Genomic DNA, 26,889 nt, shown 5'->3' on the forward strand with positions numbered 1-26,889 from the left:
ACTAATGGACCGCTAGTCTTCATCCGAATCTGTGGATTCTCCGGCCTCACTCCTCTCATCATTGCTAGTACTCTCATCACTATTCTCATCTGAACAGTCACAAGGTATGAGCTGCTGGGCTAAAGGGGGGAGGGTGTGGCGCACTGGTCGGCACTTCCCATTCAGAATTTCCCAGCCATGGTCAATGGATGCTCTACCAGGTTGTAATGGAGCTGGCAATATGTGATGTAGTTCGTCCTCTCCACATGGAGATCCAACGAGTCATCATCAGGTGGGATGCGGATTATACTCTTCTTCTTCAGTTGTGCCACTTAGAAGTTCTGGCCTTCCCACAGTTAACATCTGCACTCTCAGCATAAACTTTGGAGAGGACAAAAGCCTTCATATCAGCTCTGACTTCATCCTCTAACTCCAGACTTTCACCCACTCGTCCTTGGAGCTCTCTCGCCTCAGGATCAGAGATCACCTTCTCCAACACTGGCTTTTTTCCATGCCCATAGAACCCTGATGTGTGATCACTGCCAGTGATGACATGGAGAGGTATGATGACATCTGCAACCTGTTCTGAAAGCATGGCACGGCAGTTGATTAACACATTCTTGCGTTTAATCAACAGATCACCTCGGAGTTGTTGCGAGACATAAGCCGCCTGGACATACACGTCGGTGTCCTCGCTGTCTGGTACAACTGCTCCAGTGTAGTTTCCGGTCCTCAGCTTGGTATAGGCTGAGAGCAGCATTGTATCTGCCTCTGGATGCTTGGAAACATAGTCTCCATTTGCCACACCAGTGCTCAGGTTATTTGACATCTCACCCTCACAGTATATGATGCTACTCTGCACCTGACCAACTTGTTTTTTCACAAGCTTTTGCAGTGTGACCTTGCTTCCTGAATTGATCATGGCTGTGTTGAACTCAGCGGCTCCTGGTAACATGTCTTCGGGCTAAGGGAAAAGATTTGGGATGTGGAGATGTTTTGCTGCCTGTCGATCATGCTCATCATCCTTTATGCTAAAGGGAAGGTCATACTTGCCATTGATGAGGATGATGAGGCGTGCATCAGCATGGCGTGAGAGGATGATAGCGCAGATCTCATCCAGGTAGTCACTCCAGCAGTACTCTGAGCCATCCTGCTTCCTAGCCTCTCGGTCCTCGGGCGTGGGGGTGGCTAGCCGCCAGATCAGCCCCATGTCCATGAGGGTGATGTGGTCCCGTGGTTTCTCAACAACTGGGTCTAGGTTGAACAGTTGTAACAACTTGCTCTTGGTAGTCTTGCTGCATTGATCCATCTACATTGTAGAGTGAGAGGCACTCCTCAGTCACTCTCCCCTCAAGGGCTGACTCAAGCAATATCATACCTGATCTCTCCATAAGTTCTACCAGAGCTGCCAGCCCTGACCTCTCCATCTTGGCCACCTTCATGGGCACACCAGATGTTGCACAGATCTGTACACTAGCAAAATTCTTCCTCTTATTCCTATGGATGGTTGCAGTGAGAGGCTTCATCTTGGTGAACACTCGCTCTTGCAGGATTGTATCAACCTGTGCTTGGCCATCTTGTAGTGCGGTCTTGAGGTCATACATTAACTCCAGTGATGCGACCAGGCCAGACTGTAGTGACCTCAGTGTAGGTGAGGAGATGTCAAAGGGCTTAGCATCAAAATCCTTCATGCATGCCTGCAGGTCGTGAACTGCCTGCTCATCCTTCTTCATCCTCACTGGCTGACACTCAACATGTTTCCTTTGGGAACGCTGGCACTTGAGGTTCCGATTCACAGTAGCCTTCACCCTCGTGACATTGTTTGCATTCCTTGTTGTTGAGAACAGTTGCTTCTCATTCTGCAAAAGCTGAAGCCATCCTTGCTTCAGCTTCGAGTTCAGATTCATAGTCGTTTCTATCCAAAGGGCCAGTGGCTGGCAGGAGTAGGGTAGCCCTGTCATGGACTGGGTGAAGTGATCGTTGAAGAAGGCCATTTGCTCATCTGACAGTTTAGAGAGCATCGCCCAATAATCTGGCAACCACCTTCCATAGTCATGGTTGTCATATGCCATCAGTCCAGGCAACATGTTGTATGTTGATGATAGGTACTCTGAGCCATTTCTTGCATGACATGCATCAATACTTTGGACAAGTGGGTCTGACATCTCTATGAATGAGACCCAGAAGTTGCCCATGTCTGTGCCAGGTTTGTCATAAACTCTGTTGATCAGCTCCTTCATGTCATCATCATCCTCAAGATGACTGTAAGCTTCCTGTAGAGCCTCCTGTGTCTCGGTGAGTGCATTGCGTAGAGTGTCAAGATTCTGCTTGATGTCCTCTGATAGTTCTTCATACTCAAGAATCTCTCTCAGTCGTTTATGGATAAGAGCCTCTCTCCAGAGCAGGATGCAGCGTACCCCCGCCTGTAGTGCTTCCCTCGTCGTGCTTGGTCAACAGACCCCTCCACTACTACACCTGCTGTAACCAGAGTGTCTGCCATGCCAGAGCCCTTGAATCTTTTATGGATAGCAGATGTAGGACATCTGCTGGTGGAAGGCACCAAGAATCGGGATGATGTCCTTGAACAGTTCTTGATTCTCCATCTTGAGCTGCACAATAAACTTGTAGGTGGGCATGTCACCAACGAGAAAGGAAAATGGAATATTCTTCTTATGCATGTTGTGGGGTCATTTACAGCAATTCCGTGACCATGGAGAGCAAAGGTTTGTTCCTCATCAACCACAAATGTTTACATTTTTGACCATCAAGATGACCTCTGTGCATTTACTTGTAGTTCTTCTGTCCATACCTCAACTCAACATGAAAAGAGCTTTCATTAGAGCCTATTATAAAAAAAAAACAACATTGAAAAATTGACCTTTCCCAGCGGACAATCAGCAGCCATCTTGGATTTGAAGGTCAAAAGTAGGTCAAATCATCAAACCAACATCAAATATGAATTATTTGACCCAAAAAGTCTCAGAATACATATACTGTGTAGCATTATAGGCCAAACCATTGGAAAGATAATTTCCAACATGGCCGACAGTGGCCATCTTGGATTTGGGGCCCTCACGGAGTTAGCCCGCATTTTTTTGAGAGGCATGGGGGCTAAAATTTTTATTTAACCCTTATAGAAGACAAATCCACTGAGAAACTAACCTATGCTCTCCATGGTCATGGAATTGCTGTAAATGACCCTACTAATATAATATGTGGACACCAAAATATTTTTTAATTTCAACAATTTTCTGGAAGAAGTGGTGCATTATTTGAAAAAAAGTGCAAGGGTGAGCTGTAGAAGTTCTTAAGTCATCCTGTACATTTGAACATTACTTACAAATGCTGGTGCCACAGTTTGTGAGGTCTTGATATTCCCAGGTGGCGCTCATCTTCAACCTTTGTGCAGCTGCCATCTTGATTTGGTTGAATGGTTCCAACATATATTTCAAAAACCCAGATGTGTGGACCATCTCCCGGCATGGAATGACGCACAGCATAATGGAATGACGTCAAACTTCAACCCTTTTGGGTATTATGATAGATTTCTCCAGTATGTAGGTTAAAAGTCAGTGTGCTTCTAACAGATTGGGGAAATATACTATCTTGAAGCTATTAGAGGTTAGTGAATACATCTAGACATTTCCTTCGACCCACATTCCAGTTTGTACTGAAATCATATTCCTTATCCAGTTTGCTGTTGCCTTTCATAAAAATCCCTTGGAAAGCAAGATAGCTTTTAAATGATCGGCAATTCTTTCACACTGAATAATGATTTAACTTTTAGTTGAAAGGCCAACCTGTTTTGAACATCTTTACTCAACAGATTGATCATCTTTCAATACAACGGAAAGGTATGATTATTAAAATTAAAATAGATACATGATCAGGCACATTAAATCATCCTATATACGAGTACATTTTCCATGACAGATTTATAACAATGCATTTGTTTTAATATCAAGTTTTCATTGACAACATTTTACTGTTGTTTTTATCACCCTCAAGCCCATTATGCTGATGTTGGAGAAATTGTATCGACAGTGCCAAAATTTTGGACGATTGTAGTTGTATAAATGAACAGGCAAACATCCATAATATGTATATGTGGGAAAACTATTCACCCGGCCCAGGAATCTAAACCAGATCAGCCCTTTAGGTTAGTACTTGGTGGAATCACCTTTGGCAGCAATGACTGCTGTGAGTGTTTGTGGGAAGGTCTCTACCAGCCTTGCACAGTGAGATGGTGAAATCTTTGCCCATTCTTCGCTTGAAGCTTGCTCTCGTTCTGCCAAGTTTGAATGGAATCGTCAATGAACTGTAGTCTTCAAGTCTCACACAAAATGTTCAATTGGGTTCAAATGAGGACTTTGACTGGACCATTCAAGAACATTAATTTTTTTTTCTTATTCAAGCCAATCCAGTGTGGCTTTAGTTTTGTGCTTCGAATCATTGTCCTCCTGAAATGTGAATCTCCTACTCGGTTTCAGATTTGTGGTTGACTGAAGGAGGTTTTCGTCAAAGATTCTCTTGTACTTTGCACCATCCATTGTCCCTTCAATCCTGACAAGCTTGCCAGTCCCTGCTGATGAAAATCAGCCCCATAAACATATTGCTTCCACCACCATGCTCGACATTAAGGATGGTGTTGACTGGGTGATGTGCAGTGTTGGGCTTGTGCCAGACATAATGCTTTGAATTTAGACCAAAAAGTTCAATTTTTGTCTCATCTGACCACAAAACGTTTCTCCACATGCCTGCAGTATCATCAAGATACTTTTTCGCCAACTCCATACGAGCTTTTAGATGCGTCTTTCTTAGTAATGGCTTCTTTCTTGTCACCTGTCCATAAAGGCTTGCCAGCTTTGTGAAGGGAATGGGATATTGTTGGTTGATTGAACACTGACACGCATCTCCAACATAGGCCTTGCAGATCTTTCAAAGTCATTGTTGGATTTACAGTGACATTTTGAACCAGATTCCTGCTTGCCGGCTGCTGATTTTGAATGGTCTGGGTGGTATGATAAGTCTTCCTCTTCTTAACGATGGATTTCACCATACTGGAAGGGATAATGAGTGACTAGAATCATCTTATAACCCGCTCCTGAACAGTGCTTCTCCACCACTCTATGTCTGACTTCTTTGGAGAGCTTCTTGGTCCTCATGTTTACTTTGTTGGTTGACCAAGTGAATTGCACCTCAAAACTCCTTTGATAAGTGGAAAGGGGGGGGGGGTGTTAAACTACTAATTACATACAGGTGAGTGAAACTTATTGCACTTATTTTATAACCTTTCAAACTAATAATTTGCTCCTGAAGTGATTTAAGGTTAATTTGGCAAAGGATTTGAATAATTATGCAACTGAGAATCATCTGATTTTTCTTGTTAATCTAACTTATTCACATTTTATCTGCATCTTTTAACTTTATCACTTTGGAGTAGTTTGTGAAGACTATATATTAAGTTTAAATTGAAAGCATCATGAAATAAGCTCAGGTGGCATCAAGATGTGCAAACTTTGGAGGTGTTTGAATACTTTTGTAGGCCAGTGTATATACACTTGCAATATTTGGAATTTGTGCATTGTAGCTGAAAAAAATAACGTGTATATTGCAAGAAGACTCCATAGGTGTGTTTTTGTAATGTGCGTATAAAGGGTGTAAGAGTTGATGGGGTCTCGAGGCTCTGACATCTAAAGAGTATGTTCCAATAGTAGTTATGGGCTAAAGGGGTTGAATGCGTCTTATGGGGTCAAACATGTGTAAGGTGTCTAAAGGGTCTTAAAACATCTAAATTATGAAGGGTCTAAATGTGTCTGAAGGGTATGTTCCAAAAGTAGGTGTGTGTCCAAATGGTCTTATAGGGTCTCGATAGTCAAAAGGATCTGAGGAGTCTGAAGGGTCTTAAAAGGTCGAAGGGATCTAAGGGGTATGTTGCAACCGTAGTTCGAGGTCTAAGGGGTATAGAGGTTAAAGGGTCAAGGGGTCAAAGCAGTGTAAAGGTTTAAAGGGTCTGTCTGTGTTGAGTGTTAAGATTTATGGGTCCATGTGTTCTGTTAGGGTCTCAAGGAGTCTAAAGGGTGAAGGGGTCTCAGCAGTCTCAAGATTTACAAGGTAGTTCCCATCAGTACTTATCAATGGAGGGATTCATGGTGAAACTGACGTTCAAACAGTGTGAATAATTAATAGACTTATAGTCACGTGGGTTCAATGAGTGGCTTCATGACTGGTTTCATTATGTTTTTTTTCATGAAAAGCTCGATGAAGCCGTCGTCAGGCCATAAAGATTGTATGCCTATTAATCACGTCCCATTTGAACATTAGTTGCAGGCTACATGAACGTCAATAAATTAGGTACTCTTGGAATGTTCATGGTGAAGCTGTGTGACTATATGTATTGTTGTGAATTCGCGCCCGCTGGCGTGCGAACGGCCACGCGACTCGAATCGCGGCACGTCGCCCACCGGACGGACAATTCTGTCGTGACCCTCTCGGACTAACGCCGGGAGCTAGTCACGGTGGGCCTTTCGGCCTCACCACGATCGTGCCAATCGACCACCCGCGTGGGATAGGGTTGTTCGACAAACTCGACCTTCCTAAGTACCCACGCAGAGGGTAGACCGGGCGATCGCACCTCGCCGCAGGTCGACTCCGGACACGGGCCGCTTAAGCGATCCATTCCGTACTATCGGGATAACCGAGCGGTGTTATCGTCGGCCTCGACGGTTCTGATTAATTATCGGGCGTATTAAGCCCACTACCAACCCTTTACGTGAAGCAAGATGGAGATTCAATTAAAGAAAAGACGAAGCAAAACGGGAAAACAGTTCAACATGATGCACATTTATTCCGCGGCACACGGAGAGCACACATATACAGCCAAACAAAATGCACATATATCAAATGCTACAAAAGAAACAATGACACAGAGATACTACCGACTACGCGAGCACACGGCAACACTTAAACAGTTTTACTTCACAGACGGCGCCGACACACATTTACTCAAAAGCAAAAGGAAAGGCCACCCTCAAAGACAAGGGGGCAGACAGGGCCTGTGGGCCAATATTTGCGCGGGACCTGAAAGAGCGGTCAGGTCCGCGAGACCGGGTGGGTCCTACCCGCGTCTTCGTGCTGAGCCGCAAATGTGGCAGCGCGGCGGTGCCCCGACTTCGTGCTCCTTCACGGGTTTCGTTGGCACCGCTTGGAGTGGGGTGGGAATGGGGCCCCCTTTTCGCACTATCTCAGCGCGGGGGAAAAAGGGGGGGGGAATTGTTGATGCTCTGGGGAAAGAGTATAGTTGGCTTGCTTGGGTCCCGTGACGAGCGATTCCACTGCGAGCTCGTCGCCGACCGCCGTCTTCCTTGCCTCGGACCCGAGCTCCTCGGACTCTTCCCCCAATTCTCCTCAGCCGACTGCCGAAAACCACCGGGACGCCCTCGCCTCCCGACTCCACTCCGCTCTTCCAAACTGACTCTGCCCAGATTCGCCTTGCGCTCGGCGCTTTATAGGCCGGCAGGAGAACCCATATGCAAATTTCCGGATCAGGACGAGCTCGGGGGTGGAGCCACGCTCGCCCATTGGACGGAGAAAAAGGGACGTGAATCTCCCCTGATCCTAGAATTTGCATATCTCGATTCCACACAGACGCGCCTGGAGGCGGGGCCAAACCGCCCCGCGCTTGCTGATTGGACGGATCAGAAGTGGGCGTGTAGAATTCCTGATCCGAATTCTCTTCGGAAAGGCCGCATTTTGCACTCGCGGCTCGGCGCGTATCTTTTACGAGCCCAGTACAGCCCGACGCTCGGTGCTCACAGGTGGTGCGGGAATGGCTGCAGAAGGAGAAGTGAAGGTGGTGGAGGGTTTATGGTGGTGGTTTATGGCCATGGTGCCGTTTGGAATAGCGGTGATGCGATGTTTGCGGAAGCGAGTTGTGAAGGTAAAGATCGTGGCTGTTGTCGTTGTTGTTGTTGTGTGATGGTTGGAGCGTGGTTGGTTCAAGATAAAGATAGAACAGAAAAACGGCTATCTCAAAGCGTCGCAGCCCGAATGAATCACATTTATTCCCTCTAAACAACGGGTTTGGGGCTAACTACACATGTACTTACAGAGATATCTCACCCATGGGACCTGAATAGTGGTTTGCGAATTTCCACAACCGTAACAGTATAAATTACCTACTGTTTGAACGTCAGTTGCATCCTGACTTCACACACATACGTTCATTAATTATGTACTATTGGAATGTACATTTTGATGCTTTAGACTGCTGAGACCCCCTTCGACCCTTTAAGACCCTGAAGACCCAAAAATCAACAAGGATCCAAAATACCCCGATGACCTACAAGACCCCTTAGGCCTCTGAGAATTTTACACCATTTATACCCCTGATAACCTTCAAAATGGATTAGACAGCTCTGATACTTGACCGTTTCGACCACTTGGACCTTTTTATCTTAAAAATAAATTTCAAAGAAGTATAATATCACAAATAAATTTGTGCAAAATAAATGTTTGTATTATGATTGGTGTAAATCATAACAACACGCAAATCTGTGTTGCAACGACTTATGGAGAGGCGAGCGTAGCGAGCCGATCCACGCTAGTGTCTATCGATATAGTTTGGATGTGAGACATGTATATACAGGGTAGTGCAGATAAACGACGATTTAAAAAAAACTCGGAAATTAAATAAACATTTTGTATTTGCCAAATTACAAATATGCAATCTTAAAGTATTTTGCACGCCATTTATTTCTTGAAGATCACATCATTGAGGTGACCTCAGTCTCTGCACAGACATTCTTCTCGTCTTCCACGCATGCATCCCATGACGCAGCGTAGTATCTCCAAATAAATTTTGGCCATTTTTTGATGGTCTATCTTTCAGCTCTTTGATGTGTGGGTGACGAGCGTACACTTTGCTTTTTCAGTGCCCCCATAAAAATAATCACATGCTGTCAGGTCTGCGGACCTTTGTGGCCAAGTAATGTCATCATTCCTGCAGATAATGTGGTAATGAAAAAGTAGTTGTACGGCGGCTATTGACACTCTGGCTGTATGAGACGTCGCACCATCTTGTTGAAACCAAATGGCCTCATTAACTTGAGGAAACCGAGGAGCTAGTTGATAAGTCAAAGTTGCGATCATGTTGGCATAGTGGAGATCGGTTTTTTAAAATCTCCTGTTTCTCTGTCCCACCCTGTACTTTCTGCTTGCATCTGTCATGTTTTGTGGATTGTAGCAATTTGCAGCTTGTGTTTTGTGTTTTTGCCACATTAAGTCTGTCTGTGTGTGTGTGTGTGCGTGCAGTACCACATGGTGAGGCAATCTGCGTGCAGGTTGACTCAAATACCAAATACGAGGTTGGTGCAGATGCCAAGTTAACATGCATCTGGTGCCAGAAAAGGCAGGAGATCGAAGCTATTGTCGATGTCAAGTGGACGTTTACTCCTCAAGATTCAAATGTTAGCGAAACGGTAAATCTGACTGCTTATCTTCCGCTCCTATTCTCAAAGAGTTTGTTTGTAGCTGCACCAGGAAAGGTGTTTGGATGAGCAGGTTCCATGTGATTCCACTTATCAAAACCTTTCAATATGGTTGTGTACATCTGCTATTGGGTTCTTCCTCCCCAACCCCCCCCCCCCCGCCCAGACTTCCTGCCCCTTTCCTCGGTTGTAGTATTGTATAAACTTGCGTGAACCCAACCACGTGCTTGAGTGATGTGTCCATGCGAATCCCAGGCGATTCACCTGTCTGAACCATGTCCCTCCCGAAAAGTTTTCTCTCAATGTAATGTTCAACTTGGTTACCGGGATTTCACCCAAACATGACTTTGCGATCATCTTAAGATTGTATGTGTGGAGGAATGGATTCACTTGTGGATACTTCTTTCACTTGAGAATCACCTTGTGATTTCCATATTCTTTACAGAACATGCTTTATATGCTTCAAATGTGTGAATTGCTGGCGATGTTTGTATCGCTGGGAGACGTCATTCGATGTGTGTCGATTGCTCTTGATTAGTGTGTAGAAATCGCCATTAATGTTAAATGCCCACCTTTAGATTTACGAATCAAATAAATAATATATAATAACACTTTTTTTTCTCTTTTTTTTTTTTGTTGTTGTAGATCTTGGAATACAAATCGGAATGTGATGATGTGGATTACCTATACTGTGGAGAAGCTAAATTTACCGATGACCGTCTTACCTTCAATAAAAGCAAAGATCTCCAGGAATTGTCAATTGTCGTGAAGAATGTTTCGAAGGAGGACAGCGGCACGTATAAATGCATCATGAAGCGTGTGCTCAAAATGGATGTGGATGAACCACCTCGGCAGACGAAAACCATCACTATCGAACTGGAGATCTGCGATATAGGTAAGTGGCATTTGTAGTTCCTCTGTGAGTTATTCCTTTGTTCATCTCTGCAGTCACTCGGCATTGGTGACATTGTTTGTGTTTTTAATTTAGCTATTGAAGCAAATGGGAGAGCAGAGCAATAGGGTGGGCAAAGTTAAAGTTGTGGGTGCGTTACAAGTTGTAGTCTCACCCATGTGGTATACCCTGGTCTCCGAAAGTTCAGTTCACCGCATCAGATGTGTCTTGCCGAATTGTTCTCATTTGTTCTCTAATCCTGCATTAAATGCACGTTCAAAGTATATTGGCAGTTAATTATTTTTGTCTAAATTGGCAGAGGTGTATTCTGCAGAAGCTTTCCTGGCAGAGGCCTGAGTAACTCCTCCGTCGTCAGCGGACTCGTCTGCAAAGTTGTTTGATGGATTTTTTTTGTTTTTTTTTTCCAGTGATGTAGATATATCGGTAATGAATGTCAAGAACAGGATTAGTCTCAGAATGCTACTTTGAGTGACATTAAGCTGTACTGGTAATCTATTAAAGTGTAACTCAGACCGAGCGACAGCTCTAATTTCACCAGCGCGTGTCGAGCATTATACAAAGAAGTGTCACATGGAGGCACAAAAAGAGGGTCTTGTAACTGTTTTCTTCAATACAACGGTGATTGCAAAAACAAAGCAAATATACCACTGGATGTTTGTCAAGCCACGATCACAATCCAGAACAGAGAAATGAACCATTCACATCGCAAAACGATGGCGAACGGTATCGATCATGAGGACCATTATGAACGTTAAAATGCAGAGACCGCCCACCGGCCAGAATGCTATCAAACAGACAGTAATGTGTTATTTCTCACTTGGCTATGATTCTGTGGAAGGTGCAAACAAGAAAGGGTTAACGAATATGGAGCAGCAAAGATTGTCAAGGCAGACAGGACCCAGGTGGCTCGAAATACCCTCTCATAAATTCTCATGCAACATGGCACAGACCGAGCTCCAGTAATATCATTCTGTAAGGTCCATTATGTTGGCCTTTCGAGCCAGTGATTTTTCCATAATTGTGGAAAACGGACAAATTCGTGCAATCCTTGGAGGAAACTCGATCTTTCACTAAAAATGGAAAACTCAGTTTGACACTTTTGTAAATTTTGGTAAACAAGCAAGTTCTTCACATGTTCCGTTTACCTTGTTGTCTTTGACTTAGTCCCTGGTCTTATCCAAACTGTCTAATTCCTTGAAACTTTCTCTTTTCTCAGAGCTTGCATTTATGAGTACCCTGCCATCCATCTCACTAACCTTATTGTTTTTTTTTTTTAGCCGTTTCTGCTGTTCCTGTTGACTTGGAATAGGTGTCAATACTGTCTCGAATGTCAGGTTACGTTTGTTGCAGTACCAGTGCAAGTTCTAGTTTTGTTTTATGAATATACTACAAGATACTTTATCCACTGATTCACAATCACAAACTTCACATTCTTATGTTTTGTCATCTTCTATCCTCTTCACTTTTCCTTTTAAATTTGCAGGGCCACAGTTTCTTCCTTGTCGGGCGAGTTTTTTTTTTTTTGATGCTCATAAAGTTTCAGCATCTTGTGGCGCCCCTGTAGTAAACGCCTCGTTCCTTGTGCACCGTGTGACTTTTGAGAATGAAGGCAGCCTAACAAACGTGATTAGTCGAGCTGGAGAGCTCTTGGGGTAGTCTCGGGGACATCTTTTCGTGGTTGAGAGCATCACAATGGCTGGATAGAGGTAGAGATTAGTTAGGCCTGCTATTAAATGGCCCGTAATGCACGGTCCGCTTTCAAACTCGACGAGCTGGCTCCAATAGACTAACATAATTAACAGCGTGTGAGCCATCATGCAGCCACCATTTTTCTCCCCCCCCCCCAATCTGCTGTTTTAATTACATGGTCATTATATTGTTCCGAACATTTGTGTCAGTCTGGTGACATGATGGGCTAAAGGGGCTGTCACACCTTGACGTTTTAGCCAGCGTATGCCGACGTATGAAAAATTTGTCTAAAATGCTGACACACGTCGAATACGTTGTGGGTAAGTTTTGTATACGTTAAGAGCACACTGAAGCATGCTGGCATACGTTGTAGTACGCCGAGCTCGTCGACAAATTTTAACATGCTCAAAATTTTTCGACGTATGCCAGTGTATGACTCGCACGTTCCGCATACACTGGCCATAAGTTATAGGCACGTTACACGATCGTCGACACACGTTACTTGTAAGTTACTTATAAGTCGAAACACGTCAAGGTAATGTTTAGCGTACCCGAAACTTATTTCTAACCTATGAGTAACATGCTTTGAACTTATGTGTAACGTATCTCCAACACATATTGACGTATGTAGACGTATTTGACGTCTTCCGGACGACCACAGAACTTACTGAACGTGTTTCTAACTTACAGCTACCGTATAATGGCGTATTGGCAGCGTTTAGGGGAATTTGTATATAAAAATGGACTTCACAGGAGGAACCCGTCAGTGTTCCTGACTCCATGTTTTTTTTTTGTTTTTTTTTTACCTTCGCAAACTTTGTTGCGAAGGTTATTTTTTGATCGCTGTGTATTTATTTATTAATTTGTGAATATGTGTGTTTGTTTGTTTGTTTGTTATTCGCATAACTCCAAAAGTATTGAACTGAATCGCAGCAAATTTGGTGAAATGATTGGTTATTATCCGAGGACCATTTGATTAGATTTTGGGAACAATCGGGTCAAGGTCAAGGTCATGAAAAGGTCAAAATTGTCTTTTACCATAGCGCGGTCAATTTGCATGCAACTAATGCCAAAATGTTTAGAATTCAATGCCCCATATTGTGATATGTGACATGACGCAATAACCCTTATTAGCGGTTGGGAGTCAAAGGTCAGGGGGTGGGGGTCACGACATTGCAAAATGTGCGGTTTTAGTCATAACACGGTCAATTCTTATCCGATTTGCATGAAACCAACACCAAAATGTTGACTGTTCTGTTCCCTACACTCTAATACCAATTACAAAATTAAGAGTAGAAAGGTCAAGGTCGAGGTCATGAAAAGGTCAAAATCGTCATTTTGCCATAGTGCGGTCGATTTTTATCCAATTTGCATGCAACCAATGCCAAAATGTTGTGAATTCAATGCCCAATCTTGTGATTTACAATATGACACAATGACATCATTACCTTTGTTAGCGGTTTGGGTCAAAGGTCAGGGGGGTCAACGACCTTTATTATCATAACGCGGTCAATTCTTATACAATTTGCATGTAAGTAGATTCAAAATGTTTAGAATTCAATTCCGTATCCTGTGATGTGTAATATTTGATTTCTTATAATGTGACCAGTTGTCATCAGATTGACTTGACACCGACACCCAAAAAGGTCAGGGAGTTCATACAGAAATTGTACAATGTATGTGAATCAGTGTCAAACAGCAGGAAATTTAATGTTTTTAAGCCATCATAACACATATGAGATGGCAGATGTGGTATGGGATTAAATACCCTCACAATCAACGGTTTCTGGGGGGGGAGGGGGGGCAAAATGTAGCGTTGGCGAAGGTATGCGCTCTACTGAGTGCCCATTCTAGTTTTTTTCTTCTTCGGAATGACGTTGATGTTGACACTTCGATTTCTAGTGCGGTTGTGATTTAAATCGTTGAGTGGAAGCGATTTAAATCGTTGAGCAGCAGCCTTTGAATAGCCTACGCCACGTGATTGTCGACGATACGCTGCCGCACGCTATGCATACGTTAGACTATCGTTGGGCATACATTGTGAACGCCGACAACACGCTAAGCATTCGTTGGTATAAGTTATCTATATGTTATCGAAACGTTTTGTGTCCATGCATACGTCCAACTCGTTATGAATATGCCAACAACTTAAAAAAAACATCAATAGTTCAGCCAAGAAAAACATAAAAATAAACCAATGTCACCCGCAGGGTGACCCATATCTTGCCAAAAGGTGACCACGTGTGACTTCTTTAAGGTCACACAAAACTTCGTTTTGGCAAGATTAAAAAAAAAACCCGAAGAAAACTTCGAAGAATGCTGCAAAGAAGTCTCCTGGCCGTGGCCATGAACGCGGACGCAAGGAGGATCCATCATCACGCACACCCTCCCCATCACACTCACCTACTACTGACGTGGATCTTCTACTACTATTACTACTACTACTAATGACACGCTCACCGACTACTACGACTGATAATACTGACATGGACATGTACTCACCATGGAGTCTGAAACACTGACGGGTTCCTCCTGTGAAGCCCATTTTTCTCTACCAATTCCCCTAAACTCTGCCAATAGGTCATTATACGGTAGCTGTAAGTTAGAAACACGTTCAGTAAGTTCTGTGGTTGTCCGGAAGACGTCATTCAAATACGTCTACATATGTCAATGTGCGTTGGAGATACGTTACACATAGGTTCAAAGATCATTACTCATAGGTTAGAAATAAGTTTCGGGTACGCTAAACATTACCTCGACGTGTTTCGACTTATGAATAACTTACAAGTAACGTGTGTTGACGTGTGTCAACGATCGCATAATGTGCCTACAACTTATGGCCAGCGTATGCGGAACGTGTGAGTCATACGCTGGCATACGTTGAAAAATTTTGAGCATGCTTAAAATTTGTCGACGTGCTCGGCGTACTACGACCTATGCCAGCGTGCTTCAGCGTGCTCTTAACGTATACAAAACTTACCCATAACGTATTCGACGTGTGCCAGTGTATTCGGCAAATTTTTCATACGTCGGCATACGCTGGCTAAAACGTCAAGGTGTGACAGGGCCTTGACACTTCGATGTCTAGTGCGGTTATGATTTGAATCGTCGAGCGGCACCCTTTTAATCGGCTACGCCAAGTGATCGTCGGCGATACACTGCCGCGCTATGCATATGTTAGACTATCGTTGGACATACGTTGTGAACGCTGACAACACGCTAAGCATTCGTTGGTATAAGTTATCTATAAGTTATCGAAACGTTCCGTGTACGTTACTAATACTTCATGCATACGTCCAACTCGTTATGAATACGCCAAAAACTTAAAAAAAACATCAATAGTTCAGCGTACGCCAGCGTTTTACATACGTTTTGATATGTTACCATACGCTGGCTAAAACGTCAAGGTGTGACAGCCCCTTTATCAAGGGTGCCATAGAAGATTTGGTTCCAATGCAAGTGAACAGACAAATGCCTTTTTCCATTGTTTAAACAAAACGTCTTTTTTTTTGTTGTCATTGAAAAATTTGAGGTTTTTGTGGAAACAATAAATGCACTATTTTGAAACAGAAATTACTGGCTCTGGTGAGGGAGATTGCTATCCAAAGCAATCCACTGCTTCAGAGCACACAATAAATCTGATGACTGCTCCAGGGTGGGTACCTACCTTGCATACCATTAACTTACTGGAAAGTATGGCAGTCGTACCAGACAAAATACCAAAATGTCCAGTGTTTAATTTGTTTAATTTTGGCCTTGTTTAATTTTGAAGCAATTCATCCATTGTTGACGCAAGATGCAGCAAGACCAGGGTGGATTGACCTGGGGAAACCAAACATAATGAGGGAGAGGAAGAAAGACAGACAGACATTGACTTTGACTTTTGGTGTCCTTTTATTACTAAAGTAGAAAATGTATGAGTGTAATTTACAAATCAACAATGCCAATAAGAGAAGGGATGGAAGCGAGGAGAAAAAACAAGAGCAGGAAATGAAAAAGTTAATTTGCACTCCAAGGAAAATAAGTTTAACTAGAAGGGCACTCAGAAGAGTGCGCGTACCTCTGCCACATATTGCCTGATCCACGAGAACATATCGGGCGCAATACATTTTTGAAATATCATGCTGTACAGTACAATTTTGGCTCCATCTCTCAATGAATAATCACTTTCAAAATTTAATAATCCTCGTCCACAGATCACCAAGATCGGTTTTCAAAACGTGGGACTTCACATGAACAAGTGTTTTGACCTCCATTGGACGTAGTATGGCATATTACGTTTGGCCGTAGCCAATGATGACCTCCCCCAAAAGAGTCCACCAGTTTGGCCTGGATCATTCCCAGCCGTACTTCCGGTGGTTGCAGATAAATTGATGCCATATAGTTGCAGCAACCAAGTTATTGGCCTCCAAGAGATGGCCCTTAAAAGATAGGTGTGCTCGAATTCTTTTCCACATGTTCAATTTCATCAGTCCTGCCTTCCCAGTTCTTTTTTGCAAACTGTCTAGAACCCAGGGATATATCAAGGTAAGCGACACCTTCTGTCTTCCACTCGAGGTTTTTCTGGAAGAAGGGGTTGAGGTGTCAAGACAGGAAGGCACCTATTAAGGTATGGCACCCAGAGAGCTTTACTTTTCTTCAAATTAGCTTCCAGGGAAGAAGCCAGGAAAAAAGTTCTCAAGGATTCAACGAGTGCAGCAATATCGTGGTTGTTCCTGATTATGACACAGACATCATCAGCATCAGCTGCTATAGTCAACGGAGGACTCCTTGGAATGCAAGTTAGACCAGAGATATTCTCCCTGAGTGTACAAAGTAATGGTTCCATTGCCAACAGAAAAAGCAAGCCTGAAGCTGGGAATCCCTGCCGCACCCCTCTCTGAACCTATATCGGGGAAATCAATTCATTGTTGACCTTAATTATACTAAATATGTCAGTGTACAATAAAGATATAAAGGCTCTGAAATTGACCCCAAAGCCGTATGCTTTGAGAACACGCCACAATAAAAATAATGATCAATACCGTGGAAAGCTTTTTCCAAGCCCAGAAATAATTTCCAGTCATTTTGATCATGGCAAGCGTCCATTAAATCCTGAACCAAAAAATGTTGTCAAATGGAATGACCAGGGATACAGAAAGTCTGATCAGGTAGGGCGAGATCACCAATGACTTTCTTCAATCAATTTGCCATCACTTTTGAGAAGAGTTTGTTGTGGGTGCACAATATTGACAGGTTGCCAGTTTTTCATCCGTCTGAGATCACCTGACTGGGAGCAGGCTCACCACTGCTTTCCAGAGACTCAATGGCATTACACCAGATTGTAACGATTCCTGGAAAACATTCAAGAGTTCGGGACCCACAAGGTCCTAAAATTCCAAGTGAAATTCAGCTGATATTCCATTAATTCCGGGTGCCTTTCCAGAATCCATTTCACCCAGGGGCTCGTTTTAGTTCAGCAATGGTAAATGTCACCTCCCGCTCCAGACATTTAGTCTCAGTCAGGGATGGGAGATTGGAGGTAGAGCTTTATCTTATCCTCACAAACATTTTTTTTTGAAAATAGTTCTGAATAGAACTTTCTAATGGTACTTTTGTGTTTTTTTTTTTGTTATCTCATCAGAATTTGTAATTGGATTCTCTCTGGAGTCCATAACTGATAAAATATGTTGAGATGGCTTTGTTTCGGATTCAAGGTAGAAGAAGGATTTCTTCGGACTATCTGATGCTTTTAGATTATGTATTCCAAGCCTAACTAATGATTCAGCAGCCTTTTCCTGCAATAGTTCCTGAAGCTGAGCCTTCTTTCTCGGAGTAATTTTTAATTTGTGTCATTCTCTTGTTTTGCCGGTTTGTTCTCCATTTTTAGAATTTCGGTTTCTCATCAAGCGAATGTGCTTTGACTTTCATGAGTCCTGTACGAATTAAACTGTTGACAAAACAGCCGTATATGGGTTTTCAGATTGTCCCTACCATACATTCCTGGATGGAAAATAAGACTTTTTTTTTTCAGCTCACGCTATCCAGAGATTGTGAAAAGCTTCCTTAAAAAGGGCATCATCCAGAAAACTAGTAAGAAACTTCCAATAGGCACTCTTATGTTTGAATTGTAGGCCCACAGTGACCATGTGGTGGTCAGAGAAGATAACTGTGAAATATTTGAGGAGGCTACAACATTTTTAAAACACGGGGTGATGTACCATCGGTCAAATCTTGCCAAGGACACCTGACCATTGGAGCATCGACACCATGTGTGTTGTTGGTCATTTGGTTGCATCAAGTGCCATACATCAAGGAAACCCACGACTGAAAGAAAATGGGAGAAATTATAAAGGCAGACACAGAACAGACTTATCCCGATATATTTTCTGCAATCTTAACTTCAGCGCGGAAAGGTGCCATGACACACACACACACACACACACACACACACACACACACACACACACACACACACACACACACACACACACACACACACACACACACACACACACACACACACACACACACACACACACACACACACACACACACACACACACACCGATGAAGATAAGTTAATGAGAAGAAAAAGGAGAGGAGATGAGGCTAATGGTTTCGTAATACCTTGCACGATTGACTGACCGCGCCACCCAGTACGTTTTGGGGGGATGCTCCGCTGAACGATCCCTCCTTGGTAGTTCGCACGTCGTCTGCTGCTTGGCTATCCAGAGAAGGGGCGCGACCGTCAGGCGTGAGGGAGGGACTTTGGATGGAGCCAATGGCGAGTGGGTGGAGAAGATCGTAGGAAGCAGCAAGTGGGTGGAGAAGGCGGAGTCGAGAGCGAGTGTGCGGAGTGGCAGACAGGATCAGGTGGGTGGGTGGAGCCAGCGATGAGGCAGTGAAGAAGGCGGCGTCTGCAGCGAGTGGGTGGACAGCAGGCGAATGTATAGATCGATCCCAGGCCAGAAAGAGAGGATAAGCAGGAGCGCAGACAGCCTCGCGACCCATCCTTTATAGACCCTGCAGTGCAGGGTGGGGTGCCACCCCGAAGCGGTGTCATCACTAGAATCGGGCGCTCTGGGCCTCGGCCACCGCACGGTCCGGCCGCCATGACTGGAAGTGGCCTCACTGTACATCTGGCTAGTTATAGCTGAACTGCAGAATCGTCTCACTTCGAACCCCGTGATATGAATCGCCTTACACCGAACTCCCATGCCGTGCGCCTGCAACCGGCCGAAGTTCGCATCGGCCCCACATGCCTGCCCGGCGACCCGCGGTTAGCGTTGGTCAATGTGCCTGCTCCATGGTATGCCACGCGGCCTGAGTGATCCGGGCCGCACAGCATGCCTCTGGTGGCGGCTGCATCGAGGCGGAGGCACGAGAAGACCTCCACTGTCTTGGGAGACATCGGTGGCCATGGTGGGGAGCGATAATCGACAGTAAAATGTTATTGTAAACCTATGCACATACCTGAATGAAGAGATGCGCTATGCATGCCCTGTACAGTGTGCGTGGGTCCACCATTTTACATGTGGTTATTTATTACGGGGCTGCACCCGTGTCTGCTCGCGGTTATTTATCACAGGCGGTGGTGTGCGCGGTGCCGGCCCTGCTCTGTCATGAGTTGAAGGAGAGGATTGGATATAATTATTAGATGTAGATTTGGGTTGAAAAGAGTATAGATATAATTATGAGCCACAGAAATGGGTTGAAAAGAACGTGCCACGTGCATCCTGTACGGCGGGGTTGAGGTTGTTTGATTGCTTTTGCGAAGATACATTCTTATAGTGTAGGGTGTGGCTGCAGTTTTTACAGGTGGTCGTCTGAGTTTTTTTTTTATTTTTTTTTTTTTGTATACCTTGGTCGAGGCTCGTATGAGAGCTAACACACAACTCACAGCAAGGAGGCATGAGACAAGAGGGGCGGGAGTGGAAGGGACAAAACAGTGGGGAACAGACACATTAGGTGAACTGTGGAAGGGAGAGGGATGGGGATGGGACGGGGAACATGGCGAAGAGAAGATGGACATTTCAGGGACTTTCAGGAAGGAAAGTAGGAGAAATGAAGGAAGTGGGCTTGGGTGGATTATCGGGGGTAGAAAAGATCGAGGATTTGGATGGGGGAAGATAAGAGGTGGTGGTGAACAGCTGTTTTGAAAGCCTGGAGGGAAGAATGGGAAAGAATAGAGTGAGGAAGTTTATTCCAAAGGCGGGAAAAAAGAGGAATGAAAGAGTGAAGATGAGCAGTGATTCGTGATTTTGGTAGTTTTACCAGAAGGGGGTTGTTGGCGGACCTTGAGCGCCCTGTGGAAATGTGGTGGGGACAAATCGCAGAGAGAGCAGGGGGGCAAGGCTGGAGAGGAGTCGGTAGAAGACAGAAAGACCACCGACCAACCTGCGGTGATTGAGTGAGAGGCCCAAAGACTCAGCTTCATTGCGGGAGATGCCGATGATCTTAAATGCCCTGGTTTCGACAGCGTGAAGCCGAGAAAGGTGGGAGGCAGGAGCACCAGCCCAGAGGGGAGAGCAGTACTCCATCAGGCTACGGACAAAAGCTTTGTAAGTGGTCAGGAGCTCAAGAGGGCCGAGGAAGGACTTAGCACGACGGAGGATTCCCAGTCGGCGACTGGCTTTTGAGGCGAGGTTGGAAATGTGACTTTCCCAGGAAAGGTCATGGCAGATAGTGAGACCTAGAAGCTTGAAAGAAAAGACTTCTTCCAGAGGATTGTTGAGAAAGTGGATGGGGGGGTTTTGTAAACGGTCCTTTCGAAGAGACATAGTGAGAGTGTGAGATTTGTCTGGATTGAAAGACATGTTCCACGTGTTGGACCATGTGAACAGCACAGAGTGCAGTGCCTGCTTTGATTTAGTTCAGGAATAAGAGGAAAAGGGTAGGAATAAAGTTAGAGATATAATGAGACCTAACTATGAGATCCACACAACGCACTTCGTCCCGTTTGACCCATTAGACATGAGGTAAAGGTCTAACTGTACATATTTTAATGAAATAACTGTCTTGGGCAGTGTGACCACTCCTTGGCCTTTTTCATAAGATCTTGGCTATTCGTTGTTCACCTTGGCGTCTTGGTTTTTAATAGGTTTTCTTGGCGTATAGGTTTTCTATTGTCATCGCTTTTCCAAAACCTTGTGAATTCTTGGCTTTTTTCATTGGCTCACCTTGGCATTTATGAAAATGAGGAGTGGTCACACTGGTCTTGGGACCACTATATGATGGATGCCATTGCCTGGAGGCATGCGGTTTCCAGAACCGCAACTATATATTTATATATGTATATACATGTACTGAAACGCAAAAGAAACTTAGAACTTGTTTGAAATGTAATAAAATTGTAACAGTTCAAAATAAAACAAACCAACAATTGCTAATTGAAACATTGGCATTTTATTGATGACATGCCAAGTTTTTGACCAAGATACACCATCTCAGAAGTTTGTTCTACAGTACAGAACAGCACAGGGTGCAATGTCAGTCCCCTTTCAATAGCGTGTGTGGCCACCATTGTTTTGGATACAGGCAGTGCATCGTCGGCGCATACTGCTTACCAGTCTTAGGATGGATTGCTGCTGGATTCTGTCCCACTCAGTCCTCAATGTCTGAAGCCATCTGACTTAGGACCATCTGCCTGTCCTGCCTTGCAGTGGTGACTCTTGGCCTCCCTGATCGAGGTCTGTCATCTGCAGAGTTGTGGAGGGTGTCTCTGTCTACCAGGGCCGATATCGTCTGGTGTGAACAGCCCAAGGCACACTGCCGTTGATCCCTTGACAATCGTGGCATGTTGATTGAAATGCCCATTTTGCACTGGCCTTTTTAAAGCCAATATCAAGACATCACGTGCAGCTCATTAAAATCATCCCGTACCCCTTGGCTAATCACTGACAGTCAAAACGGCTGTTCAACAGCTGTGCTATGAAGTGACCATTGAAGGTTCAAGTGACCATCCATGACCGTTTTATCTGACAGCGAGGACACTTGTCCACAAATAAGTTCACACATTTACTACACGCAGTGTTATTGTTGATATTTCAAGGTTTAAAAGGTGGTAAGTTTCTTTTGAGTTTCAATATATATATATATATATATATATATATATATATATATATATATATATATATATATATATATATATATATATATATATATATATATATATATATATATATATGTCGAGCTCTCCTGCAATCAATTACCTTCCTTTTCTTATTATAATGTAAAGATTGACTGCTATATAGTTGAGGGTTGGTTTTTGCACCATTCTTATGATCTGGTGGAAAATTGGTGACCTTGCATTATGCAGGCATGCAACCCTCAGATAATGACCTGGAAAAGAGCAGAAAAGATGAATAGACTGAGCAGATGAATAATTTGTGTGTATTAAAGTGCCAATCCCATCATGCTCAGTACAGTAGTACCGGAGGAGCTGAGTGATTAGGGACAGGGTTTCTTTCTGCATCCTTGAAAGTTGTGGATTTTTAAATTGCATTTGTCCAGGCCTGAAAAGTCATGGGTTTCAGTGTAGGTCATTGAAAGTCCTGAAAAATAATAAAAACTGAAACGACATGGGTGGTTACTTTTTAAACAATCAAACTGATCTCCCTTCATTTCAGACCTTCGTTTGAAATCTCATCCAATGATTACACTTTTCTGTCTGAAGATGAGAGAGGTTAAGCGTGTTCGAGTTGAGGGTATATTTCTGTACTAATTGGGCCACTTTTTTTTCCATCATCTGCTCAAGGTGCTTTTTCAAATAGAAGTTGTTCATAAAGAGACATTGATGCAGCCTTGTTTTTACCATGTTTGTTAATGTAGAAATGTAACTTGGTATAAATTATGTGAACCCCTCTTCAATGCTTGGTGTGCTTTTAACCGGGTTGTCGTCTCGTGTGCAGTGAAACGTGACCTCACTTCTGTGATATCAGAGATCATGATGTATTTTATGATCGTGGCGAGCACCTTGTGCCTGGCCGTGACGCTCGTGGTTTGCTACAAGCAGGTGGAACAGGCCGACCTGGAAAAACGTGGGAATGTGTAAGTCACAACACCATTATTTTATCACTTGCTCTCATTTTCCTCCCTCATTGATCCCCCCCCCTACACACACACACCTACACACCTACACACCTACACACCTCCCATGTACCCCACTCCACAATCTCACTGTCACTTAATTTGCCTTGATTTTCACTTCTGCTACACATAACCCATGTTTACCCGATGCGTGAAGGTCAAAGTGGGGATTCTGTGTCACTGTCTGTTTACAGACGTGTCGGTCTATTGCTCGAGGAGCTCCTTGATCTGCTTTGAATATTATATTATATTTTGGACACTGTAGAACATGAATCTGAACACAAACTTGCAGCTTAGCACTACGTTGCCTCTGACATTGGCAGATTGGATGGAATCTTGGCCCGATCGTGCATGCTTAGAGAAGAGTATGGTAATCGTTTTCCTCTTCCTGCCTGTCTGGCAATAAAACAAAATTGAAAATTATTTCAATGACGAAACTTACTGTTATTTATGATGTTATAAAGGACACAAATTTAATGTGTTAAATAAGGTAGTGTAATAGACGCTGCTTCAACGGAGTTAAACGTCTGGGAAAAGAAAAAAAAGTGATAGTCTTTTAAACCTTTATTTTATTTCAGTTGAATTATATACTTGAACACAAGTTGCCTGGTTCACACTTCAAAAAACTTCCAGTTTAGCAGTACTTGGACAAAATATGCTGCCATCTCGACGAATCAAATTTGCTGCTCGTGCTCTGTGTTAGAGAATATCGAGATTCAGACAAAATTGCGGCTCGTAGGAAATATAGTTTGTGCTCAAACACAAAGCAAGAGTTTAAAAGAGCCTTCGCATGTCCTTTGTCTGTGCAGGGTTACGTGTTCTATGACCTTAGTAGTTGGAATTGCACTACAAACTGCTGTGTTGATGTACACATGTCAAGGTGGGGTAGGTGTGGGGGTGGGTGGGGGGGAGCTATCCATCATAGGGGATGTTAATCCGACAGTATTTTGCACAAAGTAAGTGAAAAACGAATTATCCGCCAGGTCACTTTTGGCCAAGTACCTTTTTTACACCAAACTTCTTTCTTTTTTAAAATTCCATTGAAAAACCCTCATCCGTTGTCCTCCTCACCTCACCTTTACTTTTATTTTCACCTTTATCAAATGGTCTTCCTTCATGTCATTTTTTTCCCCAGGACCGATTACCTGGTCATTGCACCTGTAAACAAGGAGGGTGGTGCTGGAGAAACGGCAGAGGAGGAGATTAAGGAGACAACATAGGGTTTGTTCCCATAAGTTATACAACAATTTTTTTATTGAAGTAGAAGTTTCCGTTTTTGTGAATTTCATATTTTTTTACAGATAAACCATTGTGTTCATTTAGCTGATTGACTTGGAGAATTTTTGATATTTGGACAGATAAACATTGCATTGTTTAAGCCCAAAGCACCACATTAGGAAACAGGAAGAGAGTCTGGGAGATATACCATACAACATTACTGAGAACCTGAAGTTGCATGTACTCAGAACCGATAACTGGTCCTTGAGCTTTGCCATATCTACGGTAATATTGTACAATGAAAATTAGATGCAGAAAAAGGCAATTGTGGCTGCATTGAACACTGCTTCTCAATCAAGTGATCATTGTAGCAAGTAACAGCGATTGATAATGATGGAATGGGGGAAACATTCCAACAGCACCCCGTCATTAGGGATTGGATGTATAAAAGGCAACTGCAGGTTGTGGACGGAGGGTGGTGGTTAACTCTTCATAACAGGAAGGTTCATTTGAATTTCACTTCTCAATTGATTCGGAAAGGGAAGGTGGGAGTCATGTTCGATTTCACAGCTGTGTGACTGCCAAGATAGCCTAGAGGTATGCACACATGCCTGTGCACTGTCTAGCCTTTGTTATAATCTCAGCAGGGTTTGTCCAGGGCCTGGAAATCCTTGAATAGCATGGAAATTTAGCTCACGTTTCAAGGCCTTGAAAGCATGAATTTTTGCCGTTTTCCTCTAAGGACCCCCAGAAGAGGCATGTGGAATGAAAAAGAGGAATGGTCGACTTGTTTTGGTTAAAATTTGAGAAGCAATTATTTTGAGCGATCACAGGAAACAGTTGTGGAATCTGATAGTGAGTTGTGGAATCCACAACAAAAAACTGACACTGACATGGGCGAAAAGCAAAATGCATCGCCTTGGGGCTCTGCTGAGGAAGAAAGGTGGAGACACTCACCTGGGTGAGGCATGTTGGGTTAGGGTTAGTGCCTGGGGAAGTTCATCCTCGTAGATGACACAAAACAGAATTTATTTTCTGAAATGGAATTTAGCTTTTTTGAGATGCAAAATCACGAGCTTTAAAATTAATTGACTCTATTCTTTTGAAAAAAAACATTTTAGTTGCTCAAATGTACCACACTGACACACGTACTCCTGCAGCGTGAACAAAAACAAAATTACCATTTTTATTCTGGTCCTCTCAGAAAATAAGGTGACGTAATTATGGAGGAGCATGATGTGGATTTTCTGAAAAGAATGATGTCCCTTTGCCTTTCTTTTAATGATCATTTAATGGGAGGTAGTACTGTGTGGAGAATTGGCCAACACATACACGTGGGGTGTTGGTTGCAGCAATTGAACGTTAGATGTTCCTGGTGTTGCACACGAAAAATAGTTGGTCTGGTGGTCGTTGGAGGAGGATAATCAAAAAATTTTTTACAATGGGAGAATCAAGTTTCCAGGATCATTCATTATTACTTGTATGGAGGTAATTACAAACTGCGGTTGGCTGCAGATAAGAAAGGCACTCATTAAGCAAACTGTGGAGTGTGCGATCGTGGGTTTGATGTAAGAAATATGGGTGAAGTAGTTGTGAAGAACCACGTGCAAAACTTATTGAAAGCAAATTGCGTGAGATCCCATGACGTAGTCACCTGTTTTCGTGCAAAAACCTTTTGTCACCTGTTCAGAGTAATGTGAGCAACCAATCCTATCCCTCTCCTTAGAATTTCTTTTTACAGTCAAAAAAGTACTTCTCTCTCTGGAAACCAGCAAGGCGTAAGGATTACATGGAATTCCTTCTCGTACCTTGAAGGAGTGTACTTCAGAACTTGTACCTGTGCTTCCTCATTTATTTTGCTTCTGTTTTTAAAACCAAAATGTTTCCTATTCCCTGGAAACCTGCATTAGTACAGCCTATTCCAATGTAGAGTGATCATTCAAAACCTTCCAACGACTGTACTATTGCTCTGACTTCCACTATTTCCATCATCTTTGAACACCTTCTCAATTCTCATTTCATCAAGCATCTTGAATCTCAGTATTCTCTCTGACCGTCAATATGGCTTTTGCAAGGCGAGATCTCCTCGTGATATCCTTTCCTATATTACGAATGTCTGGGCTTCTTCTGTGAGAAACTTTGGGAGATCCTTTGTTGTAGCCCTTGATGTCTCGAAAGTTTATGACAGTGTGTGGTATCAGGGTCTGATATCCAAGCTCCCCTCTTTCAGCTTTCCTACTTCACTCTGCCCTCTCGTAGCTTTCTTTCTCTCTGGCCGTTGTATCTCCATAATTGTTGATGGTTGAACCTCTTTCTCCTTCACTGCCAACAGCGGTGTCCCTCAGGGTTCTGTCCTGTCTCTTACACTTTTCCTTCTTTTTATCAATGATCTTCTTTCTTCTACAAACAACCAAATGCATTCATTTGATGATGCATTCATAAGGAATCTAATCATTCATATGATTACATTCCTCTATGTTTTTCACATCTGCTCCATCTTCTCTTGCTTGATCAACATCCTGCTTGATCACG

The 26,889-nt window shown here is 43.4% G+C and overlaps 1 protein-coding gene across 3 annotated transcripts in view; it reads left to right on the top strand.

The window, feature by feature from the left end:
- LOC147031140 (sodium channel regulatory subunit beta-3-like) overlaps positions 1 to 26,889 on the top strand; it is an 82,979-nt gene that overhangs the window by 42,713 nt on the left and 13,377 nt on the right. For all 3 annotated transcript variants that reach the window (XM_085875928.1, XM_085875926.1, XM_085875927.1), the window contains 4 exons: positions 9,292 to 9,458; positions 10,113 to 10,362; positions 22,962 to 23,100; positions 24,275 to 24,360. In XM_085875928.1, the coding sequence (XP_085732054.1) occupies positions 9,292 to 9,458; positions 10,113 to 10,362; positions 22,962 to 23,100; positions 24,275 to 24,359 (641 nt within the window). In that variant the 3' untranslated portion in view covers position 24,360. The remainder of the gene's footprint in view (positions 1 to 9,291; positions 9,459 to 10,112; positions 10,363 to 22,961; positions 23,101 to 24,274; positions 24,361 to 26,889) is intronic.

Source organism: Eptatretus burgeri, chromosome 3 (genome assembly GCF_056783735.1).
Source record: "Eptatretus burgeri isolate ZD-2024b chromosome 3, Ebu_testis_v1, whole genome shotgun sequence".
NCBI lineage: Eukaryota > Metazoa > Chordata > Myxini > Myxiniformes > Myxinidae > Eptatretus > Eptatretus burgeri.